The sequence below is a fragment of the Miniopterus natalensis genome, chromosome 2, assembly GCF_054644295.1.
Source record: "Miniopterus natalensis isolate mMinNat1 chromosome 2, mMinNat1.hap1, whole genome shotgun sequence".
Taxonomy (NCBI): Eukaryota; Metazoa; Chordata; class Mammalia; order Chiroptera; family Miniopteridae; genus Miniopterus; species Miniopterus natalensis.
In genome coordinates this window covers 181,283,842-181,310,191 of record NC_142082.1, presented here as the reverse complement: position 1 = coordinate 181,310,191, position 26,350 = coordinate 181,283,842, and the positions used below count along the sequence as shown (strand labels likewise).

Sequence of the window (26,350 nt, the reverse complement as noted above, 5' to 3'; positions counted from 1 at the left end):
ACACCATTGGGGACAATATGGAAGGGCCTGGAGAATATTATGCTAAGCGAAATAAGCCAGGCAGAGAAAGACAAACATCACATGATCTCACTTATATGTGGAATCTAAAGAACTCAATAAACTGATGAACAAAATAGATCCAGCGACATAGAAGCATGGAACAGACTGACGAATGTCAGAGGGAAGGGGGGGAGGATTAACCATAGAATTTATATGCATATATGCATAACCCAAGGCCACAGACAATAGGATGATGAAGGCCTGGGGCAGGGGGTGGCTGTGGAGTAAAAGGGGTCAATGGGGGGGAAAAGGGGACATCTGTAATTCTTTCAACAATAAAGATAATTTTTTTTTAAAAATTCACAATCCCAAAGAGCTTTTGTATATGTTAAATCCCGGGTGCTTTTTGCCGTATTAGAAACTAAAACTAAGAAAACTTTTCAATATTTATCAACTCACTTAAAGTAACAACAAACTCATTGCATATTAACACAAATAACACATTTTTATGAGAACAGTTTTTTCCAAAACAAAACAGTGTGAAAACACGGCTATTGTTTTGCACTTTTGCATACGTCTTTAATGCCTGGCTTAGTGGAAGACAGCTGAAGTCTCATGCTGCTCTCAATCTGTGCGATATGTTGCTTTGGTTGGGGTATATGAAAAAAAATCCTGCTCAACATTCTCCTTTTTCGTAAAAATTGATAATACTAACACTCGGCCCCACCCGCAGCCTCTACCACTACGCACCGGCCAGATCCCAGAGGTTTAACTAACCTGGCTAGGCTAGTTGTGAACGGTTTTCCGGGAGAAGGCGTGGCCTAGCGCCCAAAGGAAAAGTTGGGCTGGGATTGGACAACACATGCGTCTTTCTGCGTATTTCCCCGCCTCCGGCTCCGCCCCTCTTCCCTCTCGGTGGTAAATCAGCTAACCCTAACGCATAGGGAGGTGGGCACTTCCGCCCGCTCAGCCCGGAACTTTCAGTTCCCGCTCCGGTTTCCGCCCAGACAACACGGGCTGCCCGGACGGAAGTAGCGTAAGCGTGTGGGCGGGGTCAGGGGGCAACAATGTCGGCTGCCTTGCTGCGGCGGGGCCTGGAGCTGCTGGGGGCGCCCGAAGGTGAGGAGAGCGTGGCCAGAGACTTCAGCGCGGGCGGGGGGCGGCTGGGGCTGAGGGCAGGAACCCGGAGGGTGTGGAGCGATCCAGTCCGACCTCATCCCCGGTGGGATGGGAACCCTGCGCGCCCTCCGACCCGGGTCCGTCCCTCTCTCTCTTCCCCTACAGCCCCCCAGGCCGAGCCTGGCCAGGCCAAGCAGAGCGGGGCTCCGGGGAAGCGGGCCCGGAAGGCGAAGGCGACCCAGGCCGGGAAACTGAGGAACTCGGCCAAGGGAAAAGTGCCCAAGTCGGCGCTAGGTAAGCTCCGGAAGGGGCTGGACGTGCTTCCCCCGGGGTCGGGCTCTGCGCCTTGGAGGTAGGAGCTCTTGAGGGGGGCTTGAAACATTTGCCAGACATTTCTAGAATATGTACTGTGCCCCGTGCTCAGACGAGTCCTGGGAATACAGAGTGAGCGAAACACATCGCCCCAGTTCTCATGGTCCCCAACCCGGGCGAGGAGAAACGCATTAGAGTTTCAAAACCAGCTAAGTGCGATGAGGGCTTTGAGGAAGACTTGTGCTCTGAGAGGGACTTCGAGTAAAAGGCCAAATCATACTTCTCCGAGGAAGCGACATTTAAGCCCAGATCTGAAGGAGGTATAGAGTGAACCAAGGGGAAGAGTATTCTAAAGATAATGGTATATGCAGGGTCAGAAAGAAGTTCGTGGCCTTTGAAAATGTGAAAGAAGCCTGGCAAAGGTGACGTACAGTGAACAAGGGTCAGAGGTGGAGCATTAACAGTTAATGGTCGGTGTGCCAGGAGCTGTTCTAAATCCTGTACAAATGTTCACTCGTTTAATTCCTCACAGCAACCCTGTGAGGTCGGTTCAGATGGTACAGGTGACAGCCAGGCAGTGTGTTTCTAGAGCCCTGCTCTCACCTATGCTGTTCAAGTGGACAGCACTGTGACCTGTGCAGTGGCCAGGGTGCAGAGATAAGAGAACTGTGCATGCCGAAGATGTGGTGAGGAGGCAGCACTGATGGACTAAAGTGGTGAACTGGAGAAGACGACACCGAGAACAGAGCCCAATTTCTAAAGGCCCATCTTGGCAGATGTGATGCTGGGGTGGGAGGTGGGTAGGATGGTGGGAGGATAATATGTGGCAGGACTGGATGAGGTCCTAGGGTGTCTTTGAACCTGGGCCTAGTATATGAAAGATGTTTGTTTGTTAAAAGAACTATGAATTCCAGGGAGGAAACAGCCCAAGCAGAAGTGTGAAGGCAGAAAAGTTGAGACCCATTTGAGCAACAGTGATGTTGGTATGAAGAGCATAGGACACTGGAGGTGCCCCCATCCAACCCAGACCTTGTCCCATAATTGGTACTCAGTTGACGAGTGAGGGGACTCTCAAGACTCTCAAGTCTCAGTGGCCAACCTAAAGAACACCTCTTTGACTGCCACCTCTGCGAACTACATCTCTTGCCTGGATTACTGTGAAAGCCTCCTAATTGGTCTCACCTTCCACTCCCCCTTCCCCACTAACTGTTCTCAGCACAACAGCCAAGTGATCGTATAAAATGTCAGACCTTTTTCTTCTCTGCCCCACACCCTTCTGTGAAAGTCCAAGTTTTCAAGGTGAGGCCCCACATGATCTGCCCCTTCTCTTACTGCTCTCCCCTCCCCTTCCAGCCATTTTCTGTTCTTCAAATACATTAATCACACCTCTGCTTCAGGGCCTTTGCACTGGCTGTTCCCTCTAGAATGTTCTTCCCCCAGGTACTACACTCTCCCTTGAGTCTTTACTCAAATATCATTTCACTAAGGCTTCAGACCCTCAGATTTAGAATTGCAACCCTCTACCCCTGGCATTCCTCAATTCCATTTACTGTTCTGTTTTTTTCCATAAAATGCATCACCTTCTAAAATGCTGTTGACCACCTCTTCCCACAAGGGCAGGAGGTTTTGTAAGTACTGAGGACATATTTATTGAATAAGTCACTTGAGCAACTAGGAGCCAAGGGCAGCTTTCAGCAGGATGTGTATGGAGAGTGGATTTGACAGAAAAGTGCCCAGGCTATGGCAGCAATTGAGGAAAGGGATGACATAGCCTTTGCAAGGCTATGGGGGTTGGGCAGGGCAGGGGCGGGTAATGGAGAGATGTCAAGATAGGACCCAGAAGCCTTCCAGGGAGTGAATCTGATATGCCGCCCTGCCTACCATCCACAGCCAAGTTCCAGAAGCAAGAGTGTCGAAGCTACCTTGGAGTGAACCTAAAGTTTATGACCAGTGCAAGAAGCACCGTGCCTGAGTCCGTCACCCAGCAGGTGTGTTGGGGTGGCTATGAGAAGGAACCTGGGGGGGGGGGAGAGCTGAGGATGTTCCTGGGGATCCCTGAGGGTCTCAGCCCTGAGCATAGGGTGAAGGTTGGGCCACCCCTATCCTTCCATATTGCTGTGCTGTAGGGAGTCTCCCCGTGAAGGGCTGAGAGCAGAGCAGGGTAGATAGAAGGCCAGGCCAGGCCCTGCCCCCCAGGAGGCAGGTGTGCAGACCAGGTAAGGGGGCATCACTCTGCCAGCTGTGCGGCTCCCTCATATCCTGATTCCCACACGCCCCCAGATTGTGCGCCAGAACCGGGGCCGCAAGGCCTGTGACCGGCCTATGGCCAAGAAGAAGAAGAAGAAGGCCCAGGGCACCGTGTTCACTGAGGAAGACTTCCAGAAGTTCCAGCAGGAGTACTTTGGCAACTAGGCTCCCAGGAGGGCACAGTGGGAGAGGCACTCCCAGCTTCCTCCTCTGACCTCACAGCCACCCTGGCCCTAGGACTCTGCCATGCGCAGAGCGGGCTGGGCTGAAGCAAGGAAGCCCTGGAACTGCAGCCAGGGGCAGGCTGGAGTGGAGCTGGTGAGCTGGAAGCCTGAGGGAGGATTTAAACTCACACTGGAGGGGTACCCCGCAGACTTGGGAGTTATCTTCCTGCCAGAAAGGAACATTTCCCACTGTTCTTTTTGCTTTGGCCCAAGTAGGACCTCTTGGCTATTTGCTGTGGAGAGACCAGTTACTGGGCCCTCGGGGGCCACACCTCTAAGAGTAGGAGAGCTGCTGGGTTTGCTAATAAATGTGCACTCAGGAGCTGGGTGGGCTGCTGATCTGACTCATGCGTCTCTCATCTCCTGTGGCACCAAGGGGCCTTCCTTCCAATCTCCCAGTGTGGTTCTGAGTTCCAGGGCAGAAGTCCTCCAGTCCAGCCCCAGAGCAAGCAGCTACCCAGAGTTCACCCCACATTGCTGGCATAGCCCAGAGGAACCCTCCTTCCCTGGGGGAAGCACCCACAGCTGCCAGGGGCTTTGTTCCAGAGATGCCATTTCAAGGTCTGGGAAGAGGGAGTGTTGCTAGCCCATCACCCAGGTCCTGTACTCTTGTGAGCAGGGTTCAGGGGTATGTGTCAAAGGCTGCTTTTTTTGTTTTAACTCTGTCACATGAGTTGGGGGACTGGTGGGGTGACTCAGGAAGTGACTTCAGGAAACAGGATTTTGCCTGGCCGGTATGGCTCAGCGGTTGAGCATCGACCTATGGTCCAGATCAGGGTTCAGTTCCCTTCAGGGCACATGCCCAGGTTGTCGGCTTAATCCCCATTAGGGGGCATGCAGGAGGCAGCTGATAAACAACTCTTCATTGATGTTTCTATCTCCCTCTCCCTCTCTTTGAAATCAATAAAGACATAATAAAAAATAAAAACCTTAAAAAAAAAAGTTTCACGGGTAAGTGCCCCAGCAGAGAGGCAGTTAGTGCTTGGGGCAGAGGCTGGACCATCTTCTAGCCAGCACAGTTCTGGGCACAAGTACATGATCAAATGTATGAGAATGGTGCCGACCACCATTGCCTTCAGGGTCCAGATGAGAAGTCCTGGAAGCCAGGGGCCTCTTGGGACTGGGGACCTCCTGGACAAGAGGGCCCTGGACACCTTCAGGCAGCTCTTTTACCTCTTCCCCCTCCCCCAGAGGGCTCCATAGGTCATGAGGTTAGAGAGGACTTCTGAAGGGTCCTCTGTGGCTGGAGTGACAGCAGTGGGTTCTAGTGTCAGAGAGAGGGCTCCTCTCCCTCCCGCACTGCCCTGGAGGCTGTTCCTGGTTTTAACCTGATTTCCATCCTGAGCCAGGACAGGAGGGGCCGCTGAATGGCCTCAGGCAGAGCTGGACCTGGCCTCCTTCTGAGCAGTAGTTAGCCAACCATCCAGATCAAGGCCCATCCAGGAGGTCAAGGCCGCAGAAGAGGAGGGTGCTGGGACTCCAAACTGGCTTTTACCTACCTTCCTGTGTCCTTTCAAAGGGAGCACCTGATACTCAGCCTCAGACCCGCCCTCCGCTAAAGCTGAGCTTTAATGACTGGGGAACTACACATCCTTACTCCACCTTTGAAGCAGCTTAACAAGAGGCTGGCTCAGCTGTTGGTGCGTTTGCTTCTCAGAACTGAACTCCAGGACCCCTTTCTAATGACACCTGCTGTTTACCCAATCACCACAGGCTCCTGACCCCTCCCCCCTCCCAGATGTAGACAGCCACTTCCAGCAGGAAGAGCACAGGGCTTCACCACTTTTTGTGGGTTTTCCAGTCTTAACATTTATGGAGTGGGAGGGTCCATGCCCCCTTTGCATGACTAAAGTTTATAATAGTGTCCACCCCCGAGATTCTGGTCCAGTAAGTCAGGGAAGGATTCAGGGTATTTTAACAGTACCCTGAACAAATCTGTGTAAGTGGTTAGAAGGTGGCATGGTCCCAAGTCCCTTCTCCCAGCCATCTGCAGGGAGTAGACTGCTGCAGACAGGTGGCCCCCTGGGGAGTACCAGGTTGTAGCTTCCTGGCAAGCTGCCCAGATATGCCTATGTGGCCTTCCCTCTTTGCCTTTTATTCACTAATTATAGCAGTATCAAAACCAGTTTTTCTCTGAACAAAAGTTCCTTCTGGGAAGAGGCCTCTATAGCAGTTAAGAACTAAGTAGTAAAATCTACTCATCAGTGCACCCAACTCATGGGCTGTGGGGCCTTATCTAGTCGACGAGACATTGACAAAAAGCTGGATTGAGGGAACAGGTAGAGCCTGGGCTGCTTCTCCCTGCCACCCAGTTCCCTCGGGCTCAACTCCCTAAAGCCTTACCCAACCGAGGCCTACTGTAAAATCTAGCCCGCCAATTCTCAGATCTGGGAAAACCACCCAGGCACCTGCTGTGGGGGCTCTAGCCCAACCCCTCTGTGGCCCAGGGTCCAATGGAAATCACCAGTGCTAGATCCTGACACAACTGGGCTGAAACACATTTCACTCTGGGCTCAACCTGAAGCATGTTAAAACCCCACCTCTGGTTTAGGATCTAGTTCCAAGTTGGCTGGGTTATTTACTTGACGCAAGCAACCAGATAAAGCAGCAGTCTGCACAGTACTTTCACTACAAAATAATTTATTGCAACACACAGCTCCAGCACAAGCCTATGTACATGCACACTGACTACCCTACCTAGTGGGCCCTTTTCTTCCCCCTGGCCTTGCGGACCTCTTCTATCAGATCTTTCAGATACTGTATCTCCTTGGCCAAAGAGTCTGCCTTCTCTTTCAGAGCTTCGTTTTTCCTTTCTAGCGCTTTACACTCATCAGTGAGGGCCTCCTGCTCTGCCCGCTTCTTCTGGCGGTACCTAGTGGCTGCTGTCTTGTTCTGCTCCATTTTTTTCAGCCTTTTATCCTGTTTCTCACCCTTTACTTTTGCTGCTACTACCTTCTCTATGGGAGGGTCATAGGGCTTGGGGCGAGTAGAGCCACAGGGAGTACCTTGAGACAACAGGTTCCTGTGTGGAGAGGCCCTGGAGGTACAGGGACTATGCTGGGGAGAGCCCAGATAGGACTCAGGGCTCATACAGACGCCACTGTCATCTGAGGTGGCATCTTCCTCCTTTATGCACTGAGGGGTTAGGGCAACATAAGCAGTGGAGTCTGACTTCCTGTCTCCTTCAGAGATATCAACTTCACTGCCCAGCTCTAAACTAAAGGAATGATCCGGAGTGGAGGACAGGGCCCCTGGGGAAAGGGGAAGAGGCTGCAAGAAGGTGAAGGGGGCAACCTGGTCAGTTTTTGCTAAACTTTCTGGAAGATGGCCAATAGGGTTCACTGTCTGGGGGGGCTCCTTATTAATCTCCTGGTCTAGGGGGTCAAAGAGATCACAGGTGTCATCCAACGTGGCCAAAAGCTCATCGGGCATGGTTTCCAGGTCACCGAAACTTAACAGGGCATCAAAATCAAACTCCTTGAGATCCATTTTCTCCACCATCCAATCTGTCCCGGAGAAGGCATCCTCTGCAAAAGATATTAGAGAATGAAATAAACTCAGCCAGATGCACAACGCAACAAACTCCTATGACGAGACCTCACTGGCAAATAAAGGATGGGCACTCACCCTTGCCGTTGTCTGAGGCACTGACCAACCCATCCACAGCCAGCCATTCGGAGGAGCCCGCCTTAGCCTTGTCGCTGGAGAACCCATGAGGTTTGAAGTGCTTGGCCACCTCCAGGTAGTCGTCTAAGAGACCTAGGCTTTCTTCAGCCCCCAAACCCGACTGGTCGAAGGGGGACATCAAGCCCCCCACCAACACCTCGCTGCTCAGGAAGCTCATCTCGGTCATCTTGTGGGGCTTTGCTCGAATCGAGGAATGTGCTGAATTCGAAGGTGTCTTTGTCGGTTACAGCAATGCTGCTGCTTGATGCCGTGAAAAGCCTGAATAGAAATCGGAAACCAAGTACCATTAACAATCAGCTGGTCTGAGAATTTCATCCTTTTACTCCTGAGGCAGGATGGCCAAACTCTACTTGGCTGCTGAGAATCGGGAACACGTGGCCCCAGGGCCATTGTGCCCGTCTTTCCTGCTCCCGGGTCAGGCGGCCCAAGATGGACGCCCTCGGAGCTCGGCCGTTTCCCCCACCGGCCACAAGAGGTAGGCGCTGCAGCCTCACATCCAAATAAGGCAGCGCTGCGCGGCCGCGGCCTGGCCCGGCCCCCGCCCCCTGTGACTCACGCCGCGCCGGCCGCCGCCCTGCCCGCCGCCATCTTGGCTGCTGCCACGTTTGCCCGGGCGCCAGGAGGAAACTCGGAGGGGGAACGGGACGAGGCCACCGGGCCCTTCTGCCCCCGGGCCAGGGCGCGCTTCCCCATCTCAGGAGGGCGGTCGTCCCGGGGACATTCAAACGGGAGCGACGCGTCCCCAGCGCTCGTAAAACGGCTTCCCCCTCCTTGACGACGCCTGGCCACAGGCCGCAGCCAAGCAGGTCGCAAACCCTCGTCGCCCCAGCGGCGCACGGCCAGAGCAGTCCGTCCCAGTCCGTCCCCGTACTTACGCCATGGCTTAAGCCGCTGGGGGGTGCCGCTGCAGAGCCTGGTGCTGCTGCTGCCGCTGCAAAGGCCAATGCTGCCGCAGGCACTGCTGCCTCTAATGCGCCATGGCGGCAGGGGACCTGTGGGAGCGGAGGGAAGACTGGATCACAAAGACTACATGGGCAGGCAGGAAAAGAAATGGCCGAATCCGGCACGCCCAGGCCCTTTATACATTTCGTCTCTATGCCACATCACAGGGAAAATCCTTCCGCCGAGGTCACGTGGCCTTCACCTCCCAACCATTTATTTTCATCTGTTGACGCCCTATCTTTGCCAACCAACGGCTTTTTAGTTCAGGGCGTAGCTTGGAAGAGAAAATGAGATATTTTAAAGGCCTCATGAAAGGAAAGACGCACTACTTTACAAGGCTTCTAAGATCAAAGAGTCACTTCTCCCTGCTGCTGGGAGCGCGGAGGGATCCACCAGCCACGCTTCGGCTTGGACGTCAGCTGAAGGGCGGGGGGAGGTCTTTCATCCCAAGAAAGGTTTTTTGGGTGAAGTCCGAGGCCCTCTTATTGTCGCGCGAGATGCCGGCGGAGAGCGCGCACCGAGCTGATTGGTCAGGCATGGTGAGTCACATATATCTCGAGCTTTTATTGGCTCAGGTTCCGAGGTGGGTGGGCTATGCGGTGAGACAGCCGGGCGTCAGCGAGGGAACGGGTGGAGCGGCCGAGGCGTTTCCCGCGTGCGGGCTCTGTCGCTCGCCTGCTCTTCTTGGTGGCCCCCCCCAGTGACATCGTTGTGTGGCCTGTAGCTGACCACAACCGGTTCCAACCCAGCGAGCCCCAAATAGTGGCGTCAGGCCCCAGCCCCTGCGGTCGCTAGTTGCTTACTTAGTGTAGTTCCAACTAGGGACCAGATTGCGCCTGGAAGATGAAACTAGGCAAAAGGAAATGTCATTTCGCGTGCGATTCCACCACATGGAAGCCCTTCAGTAGCTGAAGGGGGAGACAAGACCTACCGCGATCACCTGATCCAAGCCACCTACCGTCAAAGGCCAGCTCTGCCTCCTTACTCTGAGCTCTCTAAAATTGAGCCAGGAAGATGCATAATCCTACATTTTTACATTTCCATTCTGCTGTTTGCTAGTCTATTAAAATATGCAGTCTATCACAGGGGAATTTTTTTGGTTAAGTAAGTTCAATTTCTCTAACAAGGAAAGTTTATTCAACTGGGATCTCTCACTCTAGGGTAGTTTCAATTACCTACCAATTCTGTAACTCCCAGGCGTCCACTTCCTAGCAAGTCCTCCTAATGGCCCCATGAGGAAAAGAACCCACGTCCACCGGCAGGGGCAGGGCCAACAACTTGCTCTCTACTGGGGAGCTGTTAAGAGTGCTGCGAAAGCTCTCTCTGCCATCCTGCATTCAGGCCCTGTAGGGACAGAAACCTTGGGGTTCTGCCCCCGTATCAGTGGGCCATACAAATATTTATATGAGTGCTGTGCTGTGCTAACATTTGGGAGGCACTGTCCTAGATAACTACCATTCATTGACTTCATTCATCTAGCTCAGTTTCTTTACAATGGTAAACAGAGGACTAATGAGATGAGATGTCTTGCCCAAAGTCACAGCTCCCAGTGAAGATAGGATGGAGTAGGGGTTAGAAGACAGATTTTAGGAGGCAAACCCAAAAGAATCCTGGTTCTTTCATTTATTAGCTGAGATGTTTGGTTAAGTGACTTATTCTTGCTGAGCCTCAGTTTCCTCATCTGTAAAATAAGGCTAATGATGAGTAGTATCCTTACTCTTAGAAATAAAATCATATATGTGTAAAGCACTGAGCAAACTGCCTGGTACCTGATAAGTGCTCAATTAATGATTACTATTAGCACTCAGGTCTTCTGACCTGACCTCCCAATAACCTGCCTCCCCATCTCCACCACATCATCCTGCTTCCTCAGAGGACTCTTGTTATTTACTGAGATTAAGCCAACAACTATAAACAACTGGTAAATGTACAGCATACTGGATGCGGGATAAGTGTGGTTTTTCTTTCCCCTTGGGGAACCCCAAGTATTGAGATACACAGAAGTTGTCTAATCTTTCAATGCAAAGGTGGTAAGAAACCCTGAGCCACTACACAAGTCTTCCAAAGGCATAACTAAGAACCCATGGGGCATGTCCTCTTGCTGTATTGAGAGACTTGTCAGTGCCTTCTGAGGGATGTCCATGCAGATGGTTGAGAATTAAAGAGGGTAACACTGCCCCAGTCTGGGCACTGCAGAGGTCATGGAAGAATGGCTTCAGTAGCAATTTGTCCCATCCATTCTATTATGGAAACCCAGATCAAGCACTTCAACGTTCTAGCTGACATGAAGAACCAGTAGCACTCCTGTGGGAAATGTTTCATACCACACACAAGTCAAAGCTGTTGGAGACTTATTTTCTTCTTCACGTGCTGTGGAAGGACATCATGTGTCCCCGGTCTATTTCCTCCCTCCAGGAGAAGGGACAGCAGTCTCAGCGCTAAGCTGCTTCTATATGGAGCTAACCAAGACAGGACAGAAAGACTGGTCCCAAATCTACCAGCCAAACACACCCACTGCTGCTGAAGGGAAGGCAAGTGACTGGAAGGAAAGTTGTGGACTTGGCATCAGATGATGAACTCAGACTACAAGGTGGTCAAAATGAAAAGGTAAACGACACGCTGTATACAGTTAGCCCCAGAACCCACACCTCTGGTACTTCGGCCACTTAGAACCAGCAGTATCTAAAAGGGCTACTGCCTCACGGCTCTAGTCCTAGGTGTCTCTTTGGCCTGGAGCTTCAGCAGCAAGGGCAGAGTTCTAACAGACCCTGTGACAACAGACACTCTCTGCCAGGGTCACAGTCTCAAGGAAGACGTACCACCACAGAGGACTCGGGACACATGCAGGGATTCCTACTTACAGAAACCCCTTGGGGCCTCTCCTGGGCCTTTTGATCCTGAGGCTGATGCCTCCTCAAAACCATTTGTGCTCTCAGCTTCAGTGGTGTACAAGGGAGCAAACTCAGCTAATCTGGAGTGTCAACCAGTGGACCACCAGGGGCCAAGGCCCAGGAAGAAAGTTGTAAGCCTCAACACAGCTTTTCCAAACATGAGCTTTGATTATTTATTTGGAAAAAAAGTCACATTCAACTGTATAAAAAATACTGTTGTCCTGAACTCATTTTTAAAAAGGGACACCTCGGAACACCAAGATACTTTGGAATTGATTAGAATTTCAAGGTAAGGAGTCTATTTTTTAAGCATTAGTCTATGTGGTTTGCTAACCTAGATGATGTAAAAAAATTCCAGATGGAGAAGTAGGACTCATTACTTCAGAAAAGGTGCGATGTAGTAGTAGAAAGAGTGGCAGGAAAGGCACCACATCTTTCCCCTAAGATTAAAGGGGGCTGGGGGATGGGGGGAGAATGTTGCTCTCTTCCACTTGAGAATCTCAAGAATACTTGACTACTTGACTGTCTTCCATGTTTTATGATGAGGTTTGCTGAGTTGGTCAGCAAAACCACAAGGCCCAGGGCCGGGAATTCCCACTGCTTCTAGTTCTGAGGACTTCTAAGAGGCTCTTGCTTGTGAAATGGCAAAGTTATGGTTTTTGGTTTTGTGAAACATAATTAAGAGACAGAGATGCCCTTAGAAAGAAGTTCTTTAGAGAGGAGATAGCCAGCATATTGGTCTGCAGACTGAAGGATAGTGGGTTTGATTCTGGTCAAGAGCATGTGCCTCGGTTGCAGGCTCAATCCCCAGGCCCGATCCAGGCCGTACGGTGCAGGAGACAACCAATGGATGTGTCACTCCCTCTCCTCCCCACTCCCCTGCACTCTCTAAAGAAATCAATGGAAAGAATATCCTCGGGTGAGGATTAAAAAAGAGGGGAGATAAGCTCCAATCACAGTTACACTCGGCTTTGATAACTTGGGACTTGATATTTAAAATCTTTTCTTTTTTGAGCTTTCCTTCCAGTGTTTTATATGGAATTTGGGGGGACACACCAGCTTAGGAAAATTGTAGGTTTTATAATACATTGGGAAAACCAAGTCCTTTAATCTCAATGAATAATAACCCGTGCTTTGGCAGTACTTCACCAGCTCACCCCTTTCCTGGATGCCATGCCAGGCTCCACCCATTAACCCTCTACACCACTCACAAGGGCAGCTCTCAGGCATAGAGATTTTTAAAACTCCTATTTGATTCTGATGAACAGCCAGGTTGGAGAATCCCTCTCAGGGTTCTGGGCTTTATATTTTTCATTCTCTCCCAATACCTTCATACAAATGAAACAACTGAAACACTTAAAGGAACATTTGCATATATATGAGAGGCAGGAAGATTCTCCAAATATAGCTAAGGTTAACCCTAGATCTCAACCCCTAATCCATGACAAAAAGGGACCAGGAATCTCTACCCTAAATTCAGAGGATAGCTGAGGTTTCAGTGCTATTTATGGAGTCATTTCATGTCACTCCTTGGGAAGGAATGAGACAGCTGCTGAGCGCTTCACAAGAATCTCACTGAGTGGAGAGGCAGCAGGACAGAAGAACAGCAACACTTGATGGAAGGACGACAAAATACTGGTGCGCGCGCAGATCAGAAACAGAATTAGCAGGCTCTTGCCACAAACAGGAAAAAACCACACACAAAACAAGATGCACTGGCCTTGTTATTAAACTCTTCCCCACTCTCAGGATACGTTTTACATTGCAATAAATAGTGCAATTTTAGCAGCAGGAAACAAGGAGCGTAGGAAGTCCCCACCTCCTTCATATGCATTTTATCCATGTGCATTTTTCCTAGGTAGCACCGATCTCCCCAGGTGCTGGGTGAGAGAGAAGGGGGGAGGTCTGAGCATATGTGCTTGGCATTTGGCCTCTGGAGGTGCCTGCAGAGTTCGGCAAACAGCCTTCTAACATTCCTGTTAGGCCTGTTCTTGCTATAAGACAACATCCTAGAAAGGCAAGGCCTGATGGGAGAGAAACATGGTCACCAATCCCCAACTCGTGACTGGATCTTCCAGCTGACGTCCCGCTGCCTGGCAAGCTACCTCCAACCTCCACAGCTAAGGCTTTCTTGAAGGTTTTGTCCTAATCGCCCTCGCAGCGCCTTCCCTCCCCATGTTAGTCTCACTCCTGCATACCAGTGGCGCTGGTCTGGACCAGCCACATGAGGCGGAGACTCCAGGCACATAGACCCTCTCCCAGGCTCCCTTTACCACCTCCGGCTCCCCCGCCCTGCACTCTCACTGATGGCCACTAAGAAACAATCTGCAGATAACTTTGTGTCTACCTTATCTTGAGCCCTCACTCCTGTGTGGGCCAGTAAGGATTCCCATGAGGGATGTTCTCAGCACTGTGGATGAGTTGGTTAGGAGGGCGGGAGTATGGGCTTCTTTTCCAGGAACCTGAGTCAAAGGCCAGCTCTTCCGTCACTTTACCCCCAGAAACCCTAAATCCTATCTGACCGCTCTGCAGAGTTCCACTTGGAAACATGCAATCGTAACTTCAGTGACGTTCAACTAAAGGCAACATCTTGACTAGGCAGGTGTGCTCCAGGGAAAGGAACAAAACAGAAGGCGCAAACAGGAGGAAAAGGAGAGAAGACACTGAAGAGAAGCAGGCTGAAGGGCAAGGCGGACAGACAGGAGCAGAAAACCTGGGTCACATGCAGAACGCCAACTGGTTTCAACAGCTCAGGCCAGTGCTCCATCTTCTCAATTCATTCCAGAAAAATTAGCCTGGTGCAAGAGGGAGAGGAGGAGGAGGGAGCACAGTGTTTGGTAACAAAAATAGAAAGGGTTGGGTTTGAGAAAATAGAAGATTAAGAGATGTCATTCTAATCAGCATGAAGTGACCAGGGCGATGAACAGCAAGACAGGAGGCACCTAGGGACCCTGTGAGGCACCAACTATGCAGCCAAGTGTTTCTAATGGAGAATCTAGGGCCTGACTGCCCAACATCCACTTTGGCCTTCACCTGCCCTACGTCTGCAGCAGCACCTCTGGCTCAGACAATGAGCAATAGAGAGTGTATCCCAATTCGTCTATTTCTTCAGGGGTGAGCTCAGCAAATAAGTTCACCTTGGGGTTTAGGGCACTGGGCAGGACTCCGGCCTCTAGGTGCCTGATGAGTCCCCTCAAGGCCTGCAGGAATCGATCGGCCAGCATATCTGGAGACCAGTCAGCCTCCTCCTGGGCCAAGTGGAGGATGACATTGGTGAGCTGGCTGGCAGTGAGGTGGCCCAGAGCCGGAGTGGACTTGCATATGGCCTTGAGGATCTTGAGGCACAGAGATCGGCAGCCAGAGTCAGCCTGGTCCAAAGCCCGTAGGCGTGCCGTCTCAGCAGGTCGCAGGCTCAGCCGCCACAGGTTGTCATACTGGGCTAGCCGGTGTGGTCTGGCCACCAAGACAGTGTCGCCAAGAGTCACTGATGGCAAGAAGTCAATGACAAGATGTTTGTCACGCTCATACTGCACTTCCAGAGTCAGGGCCTCTGGGGGGGGTGCTGGTCGGATCACATAGTCCAAGAGGGACCCTATGGCTGGCCAATTGATGGAGCCAGCCACTACCTTCTCAAATGTGTCTGCCACTATCTTTGGGGAGAGGTAGCCCCCTACTACACAGCGGTCCCAGTAACTACTACCACGAGGAAAGTATTCTGGGTTCTCACGACGAACCAGGAAGAAGCCAGGGACATTCATGATGGTGTCCTCACCAGGAATACACGACCACAGGTTCTGCTCCAGCACGAGGGGCACAATGAGCTGGATGTGATCAGCTGTCACCACCTGTTGGAGAAGAATTAATAAGGTTTCAAAGGACTTAATCTGCTTAAGAAACCTGCTTCCATATTGTAAACAGAGGTCCTGCCATCTTCTATTCCCTCAACCATAAAGGAAACTAAGGATTCTTTCAATTCAGATATAAATATAGTAAGGATTTAAACCCAGGTCCGTCAGACGCCAGAGCCCATGCTCATTCCACATGCCACACTGTCTTGGCACATGAAGTACACGGGACATCTGCCCAGCCTAAAGACCCAACAAGAGAGAAAACTGAAAAGGAGGGGCAGGGGTAGGGATACAGGAAGAAGGAGGCCTCTTATGGTTTCCTAGAAGTTGTATGACTAAAAAACAAGGGTTTTTAAAGACCAAGATAAATTCAATAAATAAATAAATGAGATCTATATTTAAAAAAACAAACAAAAAAATAAAGCATACTGATCTCCAAAAGCTCCCACGGTGCAGAATTCAGAAGCAGTAAGATTTCAGTCTTTCTGGAGGCCTGGTCACTGACCTTTTGTACCAGTACCACTATTGAGAAGCATCTTGGTCAGTACCCAACCCTACCCCCCTTCATGAGAACCGCCTTGTTACCTGCAGGTCGTCATAGAGGCTGCCACTCAGGTACATGTCCCGAAGTGGCATGTCAGGCAACTTGGCCCGCAGAAAGCTCCGGAGCTCAGCACATATGTCCACAGCCGCTTGCTTGGCCCGAGCCTGCTCACCAGCAGGGATGGCGGCCCGGTTCCGGTAGTAAGAAAGAAGTTTCTCCTGCAGGGACATGCGGAGTCGTGACTTCTTCAAGTCTACCTGGCCCTTCCTGGCCAATGGCTTGGGCTGGGGAGGGCAGAATGTATCTGCCAAGGTAAGAGAGAGAAGCATGTCAGCTCTTCCCAGGCTGCCTCAATCCCAGAAAGAAGGGCTTGGCACCAAAGGCAAGTGCTAGCATGGCACCTGGCATGTTTTCAAGAAATGTTTGCTATATGCAGGAGTAGTACTGAGAGCCCACAGATAAGACCCAGGAAGGGCAACAGGCATTCTCACCCATGTCAAAGGCCGAGGAGTCCGTGGGAAGGGTCTGCAGGGAACGGCTCAGGCCTGTTTTCATGTCCTTGTTCAGCAATCGGGGGGAGCCCATCCAGTTTGGTTCTTCCCAGCTCCTTTTCCCTGAATGGCTCAGGCGGGTGGGGCTGGTAGGGGCACTAATTGCCCTATCGTACATCTGAAATAGCAGAGAAGACCCCACATGTGTACCTTCCTTCCTGTTTCCCTCCTTCCCAGCAGTTTGCCCTAGTGAGTTCTAAACCATTATTTTTCAATACCTTTCTTTTATTCTAGATTATGGAATCCTTTTCTCCATGTAGAAAGGTTCAGGAAATATGAAATGATATAAATAAGAAACAGATTTATCCATGATGTCACAATCCAGAGATAAATGTTAATATTTTGGTATGTTTCTTTCTGGAAAAATAGATTTATGTAATTAGGATCCTACTCTATATATACTTCTGAAACCTGGGTTTTTCACTTATGATTTTTATCATTTACCTGTATCAGTAAAAATGAACCGGTGTTCAACATTATGGTACACTTTCTGACTATACGACATTGTATCTTATGAATGTAAGGGTGAATACTGATTTACTTAACAAATACTTAATAAATAAGTAGTAGTGGCTACTACGTGCTAAGCAGTGTACTAGATAGAAGACTAGAGCACTAAACAAAGAGACCCAAACCCTGTCCTCCTGGAGTTTTCAGTCTAGTAGGACACAGGCAAAACATAAGTTAAATACAAAGTATGCAGAAAGAGGTAAATACTAAAAATAAAGTAGGAAAGGGAAATAGGAAGTGTATATGTGGTGGGAATGTTGCTTTTTAAATAAAGTAGTCAAGAGAAGGCTATTTTGGTTATTTACAATTTTTTATCCACTGGGATAAACTTATTTGTATCTCCAACGATTTCTTTAGGGCAGAGACCTAGCAGTAACCTTAACTAAATTCTCTCAAGGTCTCATCTAATAATGCCAAATGACCAAGTTATACTCCCATGAACAGCACCGAAGTCTTGTTCCAGGTCAGCTCCACTCTGTAGAGGCAGCCTCCCACCTGTCCTACCCCTGGCGCAGGCTGCAGGCACTTACCCGCTTAACGGCCAGTGTAGCGATACCCAGCATGGCTGCTCCACCCACCCCCAGCACCAGCCGGGCATTGGAGAGCACAAAATCGATGGCTGTGCCGATGCCATTGTCATCCTTCTTGCCTTTGCGCTCACCAGCGCCTGCCATTGCTTACCTGAGGACGAAGGCAGAACACACCATCACCGCCTGGGACCTGTCCCTCCTGTCTCCCTGCTATCAGGCCAATCCCCAACCAGTTCAGGGTACTGAGTTCCAGCAAATCCTCCTGCCTCTAGCACTGCATGCTCCTGGGTGGAGAGGGAGATACCACGACCCGTGGCGTATGTGGATGTGAAGGGAACTGATCGTGCTTACTGTGGGAGAACCTCTCCACTGGTCTACTGAGACTCCAGAAAGCATTAGGCTTATTTCAGTCCTTTCTTGCATTGCAGTAAAGTACTTCATCACGCGATACAACCCTCTCCCTACCTCTGCCAACATTATAATGCAGACTGTGTTTTGATCCTTTAGCTTCTGCTTTGTGGAAGGTTAGGTTTGAGAAGGTCTAATCTAACAGGCAGAGGAGGCTCATCTTATCCTATTGCATCACTTCATACATAGGGAGGTAACTTGCTAGAGGTCCCAGAGAAAGGAAATGGTAGAGCCACCTCCAGAACTCAGGATTCCCAACTCCTACTACAATACTTTTTCTGCATCATACTTACCCTTACCCAAATCAAACCCTTCCTATTCTATTTACCTTTTACAAAACAAAAAACCCACAAAATAACAGGGACTGAAAACCCCGCACACAGATACATGACTACAAGTCCACACGTGAGAAAGGTCCAAAGAAGAATAAAACTCTCTGTGGACACTCCCACTTGACAAATGTTGTGTTTCTTGGGGCAAGTGTGAGGGGGAAATACAACGGGCTCAAGTGAGACTGTGAGACTGAGAAGAAACACAAAGGATACTTGGCTGTTAACTAAAAAACAAAAAAAACCATCTGCTCAAATGCACTTGAAAAATGAACTAAAAATGTGAGCACCTAAAAGGAGTTCTTGCCCTGGCTGGTTTGGCTCAGTGGTTAGAGCATTGGCCCACGGACTGAAGGGTCGTGGGTTTGATTCTTTCCGGTCAAGGAGCACGTACCTCAGTTGGAGGCTCGATCCCAGCCCCAGTCAAGGCTCGTGCAGGAGGCAACCAATCGATGTGTCTCTCTCACATCGGTGTTTCTCTCCCCCCCCTTTCCACTCTCTCTAAAAAGAGGAAAAGAAAAAATACCCTTGGGTGAGGATAAACCAAAATAAAAAAGGAGTTCTTAGGCACACACAGAAGAGGCCGGCCCCCCGAGCACAGCTCAGCACACTTGCTCCCTGGCAACAGTGCAGTCATCCTAACTGAAGTTCTCCTAGGCCCCAAAAAGCCCATTTCCCATGGAGTAAGAACCCTGGGCCCTGCCCAGATAAAGGATGACAAAGTGGTTCAGCTCTGAATACTGGTCTTAACACTGCTACTCTTCTATCTCCTGTGTCCCCTACACCAGGAATTACATAGGGAAAAACAGGTGTATTCCATTCAGGATTCCAACAGACCAAGAATGGGAGGAGAGAGAGACAAGGCCCTGGTGCACCTTCCACCGTAAAGTAACACTCTTTCTAATATTGTGTTACACCTGGGGTTGCCAGTTTCACAGCTCATGCCTGTTTCCTATACCTCCACACCCCCCCAGAAAGAAACAAAACAGTTCCGACTCTACTTATTCTAGCAATTGAGTTAACTAACAGTCACTGTCAACTCCAAAAATATTTTTTCCCTAACTAGAGTTCACAGCCTTGGCAGCCCTTCTCTCCACCTTTTATCGTCAATAGAAGCATCACGGTAGAGGCATGAGACCATTTGGCCAAATGAAATATAGCCCCACTTCAAATGCACACAGCAAGCAAGGCCAAGGAGAAGAGTCCACCTTTGTATTTACAGGTGGGGTGAGGCAAGAATGCTAGTCATCCCCTTTCCACAGACCACTGAGACAGAGATGGGACATAACAACATATCAAACTCAGCTGAGGCAGAGTAATCTAATCAGGACCACGCAGAACATTTCCCTGTTCCCGCACATAACAGTGACCACTGTTTTATTTTTTAAAACAAAAGAACCTTTACTGATACATTTACAGTAGGGAGAGCCACTGGACGCAGGCACCCTCGAAGTGAGCCCTGGATGTGATGCAGTAGACCAGGAAGGCCACATCCTCCCTCCGAGCAGAAGCCAGAAGCAGCATCCCTGGGCCACTTAGTCCTTGGTCCATCTGATGTGACGACTAATAAGAGCAAGGCGGTGACATGGCAGAACAGAAAAAAGCCTGGGTTTTCGGGTCAGAATCCTGAGATGGAGTCCTTACCTTTGAGCCCTGACTTATTAGCTGGTGACCTCAAATGAGTTACTTAACCCCTCAGCTATGAAAAGTGGATAATGATGCCTGCATGGTCTAAATCATAGGGTTGTAGTGAGGAAAAAAGATCTACTAAAATACTGTATGGGAACACTTTAAAACTGCAAAGTACCCCCCAAATTTGGGTTTATCATTAAGTCTTTCAAGTTTTACACCCACAGGACAAAAGGTCGACTTCCAGAAGGCAGTCAGCAATCCAGACTGTCCTCTGAGTTGCATCTGACCTTCTGAGACAAAGCTAAGAATGGCCTCTAAAACTCATACTGATGCTATCCTGGGCTTGAGATCAAAACTGTTGAGCCCTGGCCGGTTTGGCTCCGTGGTTAGAGCATCAGCCCTCAGACTGAAGGATCTCTCAGGTTCAATTCCAGTCAAGGGCACATACCTCAGTCACAGGTTCCATCCCCAGCCCGTTGGGGCATGTGTGGGAGGCAACGAATGGGTGTGTCTCTCTCATCGATGTTTCTACGCTCTCTGAAAAGCAATGGAAAAAATATCCTCACGTGAGGATTTTAAAAAACAACAAAAAAAAAACTGTTAAGTGGAGCAGGCTTATGAAAAGGCCTTCCTACTGCAGTGCAATATGCTCCCCCATCCAAGGACCTGGTGACCTGGAAGAGGAGAGAGCATCCACGAGCTCCAGCAGGTAGATATAAGCTCTTATTTTATTTCTTTTTATTATTATTTTTTTTTATCCTCACCCAAGGATATTTTGTCATTGCTTTTCGGGGAGAATGAAAAGGAAAGAGAAAGAGAGAAAGAGAGAGAGAAAGAGAAACATCAATGTGAGAGAGACATTAATTGGTTGCCTCCCGCACTCGGCCCTGACTGGAGTCAGGGATCGAGCCTGCAACCAAGGTACGTGCCCTTGGCCAGAATCAAACCCAGGTCCCTTCAGTCTGCAGTCCGATGCACTAACCACTGAGGAAACTGGCCCAGGCTAAGGTCTTATTTTAAAACTTAACTTGTTACAGTTGAAAGTGCTTATCCACTGTGCATCCTCCACTCAGGTTCTGCTGCACTAGCTTGGCGCCTCCTAGGAAACAGGCACTGCACTTGGCAAGGAGAGGGGCTGGCTCCTCAGTGCAATAAAAAAGGAGCACTGTTGTTTTAATGGGTAGAGTTTCAGTATTGCAAGATAAGAAAGTTCTGGAGATGTTACACCACAGTGTGAATATTCTTTTTTTTTTTTTTACCATTTTAAAAATATAACATCTGTTGCTTAGATGGTTTGATACAGAACAGCTTTTCTTCTCATTTTGAATTTAGAAGTACTACACAACTGAATACAACTATACTATTGAGGTACTATACAGCTGAACACAAAGAGGAACAAAAAGTACCAAAACCAAATTTGTGATTCTGTTCATGTGGCATAAACAATGTGAATATTCTTAATACTACTGAACTATGCACTAAAAAGTGGTTAAAATATTTAAAAGTAGAAGGAACACTGACCTGGTGGGCAAGGTAGGGGATGGAGAATCTGAGTGCTGCCAACATTTCAGGCAAGTTATTTAATCTGTCTCCCTAGATACAAAAACAGGAATAGAAATACTCATCACCCCAATATAGTGGAGGTGATGAGTAATGGAGGCCTGCAGGTTCCTTGGTTTGACAGCACAGAACTATGAAAATTCCAAGGGGTCACCGGTTCGATTTCCAGGCAGAGCACATGCCCGGGTTGTGGGCATGATCCCCTGTAGGAAGCATGCAGGAGGCGGCCAATCGATGTTTTTCTCTCGTCATCGATGTTTCTCCCTCCCTCCCTCCCTCCCTCCCTCCCTCTGTAAATATCAATAAAAACTTTTTTTTTTTTTAATTCCAACTTATTTTACTTAAAAAGGTCATATGACTTAAACATGTCTGGCTTGAGTACACATGAGACTAGCTAACATATATTGAGTGTATATCATGTGCTGGACATTTTACACATATTAATTCCCTTAATCCTCACAACAACAATCCTATGAGGTCAGTCATATTGTTATCTCCTATTTTCAGATGAAGAAACTGAGGCAAAGGTTAAGTAACTGGCCCAGGGTCGCCATGTTAGAAAGTTGTGCCAAGATTTGAACCTAGAGCTCATGCCGCTGGGGAGAAGTAGTTTACAAGGGTCTCAGGTAGCTTGCTCACATTTCCTCTCTATTAGCCACTAGACCACAAGTTTCTTGGGGGCATTTTGGCTCATTCACTGCTACTACCCAGGGCCAGCAGTGTTTGACACACAGTAAGTATTTGTTGCACAAGTGAGCTATTAACCTTGTGGCCTTTTTTTTTTTTTTAAGGAGGGGGTGATGGCAACCTGTAACCCAATTCAGTCAAAATAGATTAGGAGCACAAAGACTATTTCATTCCTGACCTGCCACCCTTCCCTGTGCAGACAGGCCCCCACGGGCATCAACCCACCCCAGCCCTATGCTGCCAAAGGCTGGTCTGCCAATCAACCTAAGTGGCTGAGGAGAACCAAAAGCCATTACAGAAGGCTCCTCCCTGCTTTCCCTCTCGAAGTTGAAAACAGTACCCTCCACCCAGCTGGCAAGCCCTACACCTCAGTTATCCATTCTTCTGTCTCCGCCTCCTGCCTCAGCCAACTGGTCACCAAGTCCCACTGCTGTACATGTTGTACTTATGTGCGGCCACCCCACCACTTCAATCCCTCAATCTCATCTGGCCACACTTGCTGCCTCTATTATCTCTCACCAATTTATTCTCCAGGCTGCCACTGCCACAATCCCTTTCCCATGACATTCCACTGCTTTCAAAGCTGTGATGTCCCCCTACTATCAGATGTCACAATCTCCTCAATAGGGGATTCAGTGTCCTTCCGGACCTGGCCCAGCCTCACCTCCAGCCACCTGCCTTACAGGTGCACAATTCTAGCCGTGGCAGACTCGAGTTTCCAGACTACAAAGAGCAGCTTCCACCTCCAGTTTGCTTATTCTTGCCCATCTACTCAGCGGCCTATTTCTCACTGGAAGCAGACCTCAAATGTCCTTTCCGACTGCTGCCTGTGATTCCCCTACCACCTCCCCAAGACAGGTATGTTCTTTTCCTTGTCTCCAAACTCTGGACCCAACCCTTTACTACAGAGCTGCTCAGGCTGGAATTACTTCCTGTCCATCTCCGCTTTAGACCAAGTCCCTTGATGGATGGTATCATTTATCTCCACTCCCAGGGCCTGCCAGAATGCCAGTGCCACAGAAGGCCCTCTGGGAAAGTTGCTAAATTAAATATAATCATTAGATTATATTTAGGGAGCCTTCTTAATAACACTGGTATCAGGAATAAACAGCACTGACACCACTTGCCAAGTAATTCTAAGTGCTGTGTGTGCAGTCTCATTTAATTCTCATAATAACCTGAAGAGGTAGGTACTGGTATGTCCTTTCTACAAATGAGGAAATGAAAGCCTGGAATGGTTCAGTGATTTGCCCTAAATCCCACAGCTATCAGCAGCAGTGCCAGGAGGTGAACCCAGACACTATCCCCTGACATCTGTACCCACAAACCCTGGTGTGTTACAGACTATAGTTATGTTTCGGGAATGTGACCATGACGACAAGAGAACTGAATGAACTGAAGGACGAGCCAGCCTGGAACTGAACTCTAATAGTTTTAACCAATGTCTTTTCTAACATTTTCATGTGTAAACTGTTCTGTTTGAAATAAAATGGTGATAACAATCCTATTCTGTTAGAGTTTGAAACTCAGGGCCTATTGTTTTCTCAATAAGGGAACATACTTCTGTTAATATGTCTGTAGTTTCTCCATTGACTTCTAATGATTAAAAGACTTTGGTCACTAAAAGAAAATGGTCTTCCTCTCCTGGTCTCCTGCATCAGAAAAAAACAAAACCTAAGGAAAAAAGGATCTACCTACCTGAAGCTTCTTACTGCATCTGTAAGGTGGGGGTGGGAGAGAGCAGGAGTGTCTACAGAAGGCACCTTTGCCTTCTTTCCCTGGGAAATTGGATGGGAGAGGAAAGGAGAGGATCCTAAATAATCCCCCCCAGTTTGCTGTGGAGGAAGACTAGGCCCTTTTCCAGCTGCCTCTCCCGGGCCTCAGGATCCTCTAGCTTCTGATTTTTCCGGAACTCACGGCGGATGGAGGCAAGATAGAAGTCCCGATCAGTGTAGCGAAGCTCTCGGCCCTGGCGCAGCAGAGCCCGGTAGAGACTCAACACGGCCTCTCGGCTCCATGGGGCCATGGGGAACTGGCAGGTGCTGGGCGTCAAGCTGTAAGCAAAAGGGAGAAAACAGAAGCCTAGAATCAGAACTAATAACAGAAGGGCCTATAGAACCTATCTAAAATTCAAGAGTTCTTAAACTAGGTCTCAGAGACCCCCCCCCAAGGCCACACTACAACTTAGTGGCAGGGTTTGGACTAGACCCCAGCCTCTCAATACCCCCTTCTGGGAAAGTACAGTTTATGCGGAAGGGCCAGGGTTTGGAAGCTGAACTGCCTGGGCTTGAATCCTGGCTCTGCCACTTACCACATGACTTTGGGCAAAGTACTTAACCCCTCTAAGCCTCAGCTTTCTCACTTGTAAAATGGAAATATTAACAGTACCTGCTACATAGTTTTGAGAACTGTGTGAGATGATACATGTAAAGCACCTGTACCAGAATTTCACCACAGGGGTGAAGGACTCTCAGCCATACTTGAGTCCTGGCACCACCACTAATGAGCTCATCACCTTGGGCAAGTTTCTTAACCCCTCTGTGCTTACCTCAGTTTCTCATCTGAAAAATGAGGATTAAATCTGTATTCTGCCCACATGGCTGGTACGAAGATAAAATGAGTTAATGTATGTAAACGTGTTTAGAACAGCACTTGGCACCTACTAAGACTCTAACAGGGACTGCTATTACTAGCGCCACTGAGCCTGGTTTGTAAGTGCTCAGTAAATATTATATTTAATTCCACATAAACAGCCACCGTCCTCTTTCAGAAACAGTAAACCCTTTCACAAGTACAGAGTGTGATCATTTGCAAAGTGCTTTGTCATCCATTGTCGTTTTTAAATTAAGGAACCTATAAGGGTCGGGGCTCATAACAGTAATAGTGAACACTTGCTGTTTATTATATACCACGCGTGTTCTAAGCGTGCCCCACATCTATCAACAATCCCAGTGTCATCACTATCTCCATTTTAAATGGAGACTGAAGCTCCGGGGGGCAGTAACTTGCCCACGGAACACTGCTGCACCCCTGACCCCGATTCTGGCCTCCGTAAGGATAGTTGCCTCTTGCCGGGCCTTAGCACGTGTAGAGCACAAACTTTCCCACCACATACCAGGAGCTCAAAACTCAGCTGAATGAAAGAGAATCCTCACAGTACCCCTATGTGGAAGAAACGGCCACCCTTGTTTCAGAAATAAAGAGACTGAGTGGGGAAGATATTTGACTGGTAAACAGACACGGACTTTGCGCCCAAAGCCCGCTGGCCTTGCGCGTCTGGCCTTGCTCACTTCCTGCGCAAGCCTGGGCAAACCACTGTCCCTGTCCCTTTTCCCTCAACTGTACAACGCCCCGCGGCCCAAGGGCCTCCCCGAGCGGGAGATGACTCCGGAACACCAGCAGGGAAAGTGCTTTATGAGGCGGCAGGCGCCTGTCACGTAGGGGCTGTTCGCGCTGGGTCTCTCGGCGAGCGGGCGGCTGAGTCCCGGCGGGTCCCCAGTTCCTCCGCGGACACTGGGGCGATAGGGCCAATTCGGGGCGAGGGACCCAGAGGCCGGGGCAGGGCGGCTCGGGGCGCTGGGGTGGCTTCGCTGGGAACGCCCGGGGCGGGCTGGGGCGAGCCCCCCGGCGTCCTGCCCGCAGCCCCGGCCCTGGCCCTCACTGCTCCCCTCACTCACCCGCGGGCCGCGCGCTACCACTCCTCGGGATGCGCCTCTCGCCCGGTACCTTTCCCCGGGTCACCCGGCAACATGGCCTCTTCACTTCCGGGACACGACCTTGTGCGCGGAGCTGAGGGGAGGGACCGAACGGAGTCCGGAGGCGGACGGAGGCGGGAGGACTTCCGGTCTCCCTGGCCACAGCCTCCCGGGGCGGGGCCAGGAGCTCCGCAGGCCACGCCCCCTTGACTAGACCCTGCCCACCGGCCTGAGCCCCACCTCCCGCGTGACGTCACCAGGGACCGGGCGGCCGAGAGCGTTGGGGCCCCGCCCCCGGGGGGGTCGGGGTGCGGAGGACCGCCGCTGGCACCGTCGGGCTGAGGCCCTGGGGCCACCTGCGGGAATTCTGACCGTATGCCCCAGCATAGCATTCAAAGCTCTTCCAAGCCCATCTTCTCAAATCAGCTTCACATCTTTTCGTTCCTTCGTGCTGTTCCAGCTGCCCAGGCCCCTCGGCCCCTGGCAAACTCCTGCCCTGCGAGGTCCGCCTCAAATGTCCCCTCTGGAAGTCTTTTCCAGCCCCTTCCTTGCCGCTCATCCAACACGCTGAGGTACCGCCTTTGGGCCCTAAAGAAATGTCTGCACACAGGATTCTTAAGCTGGTCAACGACAA

General features: G+C 49.9%; 4 protein-coding genes across 6 annotated transcripts; 1 reads left to right on the top strand and 3 right to left on the bottom strand.

The window, feature by feature from the left end:
• The first annotated feature begins 1,067 nt into the window (after positions 1 to 1,067).
• Positions 1,068 to 4,246, top strand: RPS19BP1 (ribosomal protein S19 binding protein 1). The gene is made up of 3 exons (XM_087813809.1): positions 1,068 to 1,413; positions 3,322 to 3,419; positions 3,712 to 4,246. Exons 1-3 carry the CDS (start codon positions 1,068 to 1,070, stop codon positions 3,841 to 3,843), a joined length of 576 nt encoding a protein of 191 aa, XP_087669935.1. The 3' UTR covers positions 3,844 to 4,246.
• A 2,279-nt stretch (positions 4,247 to 6,525) lies between these two features.
• On the bottom strand, positions 6,526 to 8,656 carry ATF4 (activating transcription factor 4). The gene is made up of 3 exons (XM_016205299.2): positions 8,465 to 8,656; positions 7,530 to 7,847; positions 6,526 to 7,429 (listed from the first exon to the last, which is right to left on the bottom strand). The coding sequence occupies exons 2-3, from the start codon at positions 7,753 to 7,755 to the stop codon at positions 6,600 to 6,602; spliced, it is 1,056 nt and encodes a 351-aa protein (XP_016060785.2). The 5' UTR covers positions 7,756 to 7,847; positions 8,465 to 8,656; the 3' UTR covers positions 6,526 to 6,599.
• Positions 8,657 to 13,582: 4,926 nt separating this feature from the next.
• Positions 13,583 to 24,027, bottom strand: MIEF1 (mitochondrial elongation factor 1). Of its 3 annotated transcripts, none has more exons than XM_087814933.1 (5): positions 23,939 to 24,027; positions 17,406 to 17,556; positions 16,306 to 16,483; positions 15,856 to 16,118; positions 13,583 to 15,267 (listed from the first exon to the last, which is right to left on the bottom strand). In XM_087814933.1, exons 2-5 carry the CDS (start codon positions 17,547 to 17,549, stop codon positions 14,461 to 14,463), a joined length of 1,392 nt encoding a protein of 463 aa, XP_087671059.1. In that variant the 5' UTR covers positions 17,550 to 17,556; positions 23,939 to 24,027; the 3' UTR covers positions 13,583 to 14,460. The 3 variants fall into 3 exon arrangements, with proteins under 3 accessions (XP_087671059.1, XP_087671060.1, XP_016060784.1); XM_016205298.2 differs by lacking the exon at positions 23,939 to 24,027 and adding an exon at positions 23,720 to 23,808 and having other exon boundaries at positions 13,741 to 15,267; XM_087814934.1 differs by lacking the exons at positions 17,406 to 17,556; positions 23,939 to 24,027 and adding an exon at positions 16,584 to 17,326 and having other exon boundaries at positions 13,584 to 15,267.
• MIURF (mitochondrial elongation factor 1 upstream open reading frame) lies at positions 23,835 to 25,783 on the bottom strand. The gene is made up of 2 exons (XM_087814935.1): positions 25,699 to 25,783; positions 23,835 to 24,075 (listed from the first exon to the last, which is right to left on the bottom strand). The coding sequence occupies exon 2, from the start codon at positions 24,045 to 24,047 to the stop codon at positions 23,835 to 23,837; it is 213 nt and encodes a 70-aa protein (XP_087671061.1). The 5' UTR covers positions 24,048 to 24,075; positions 25,699 to 25,783.
• Positions 25,784 to 26,350: the final 567 nt, after the last annotated feature.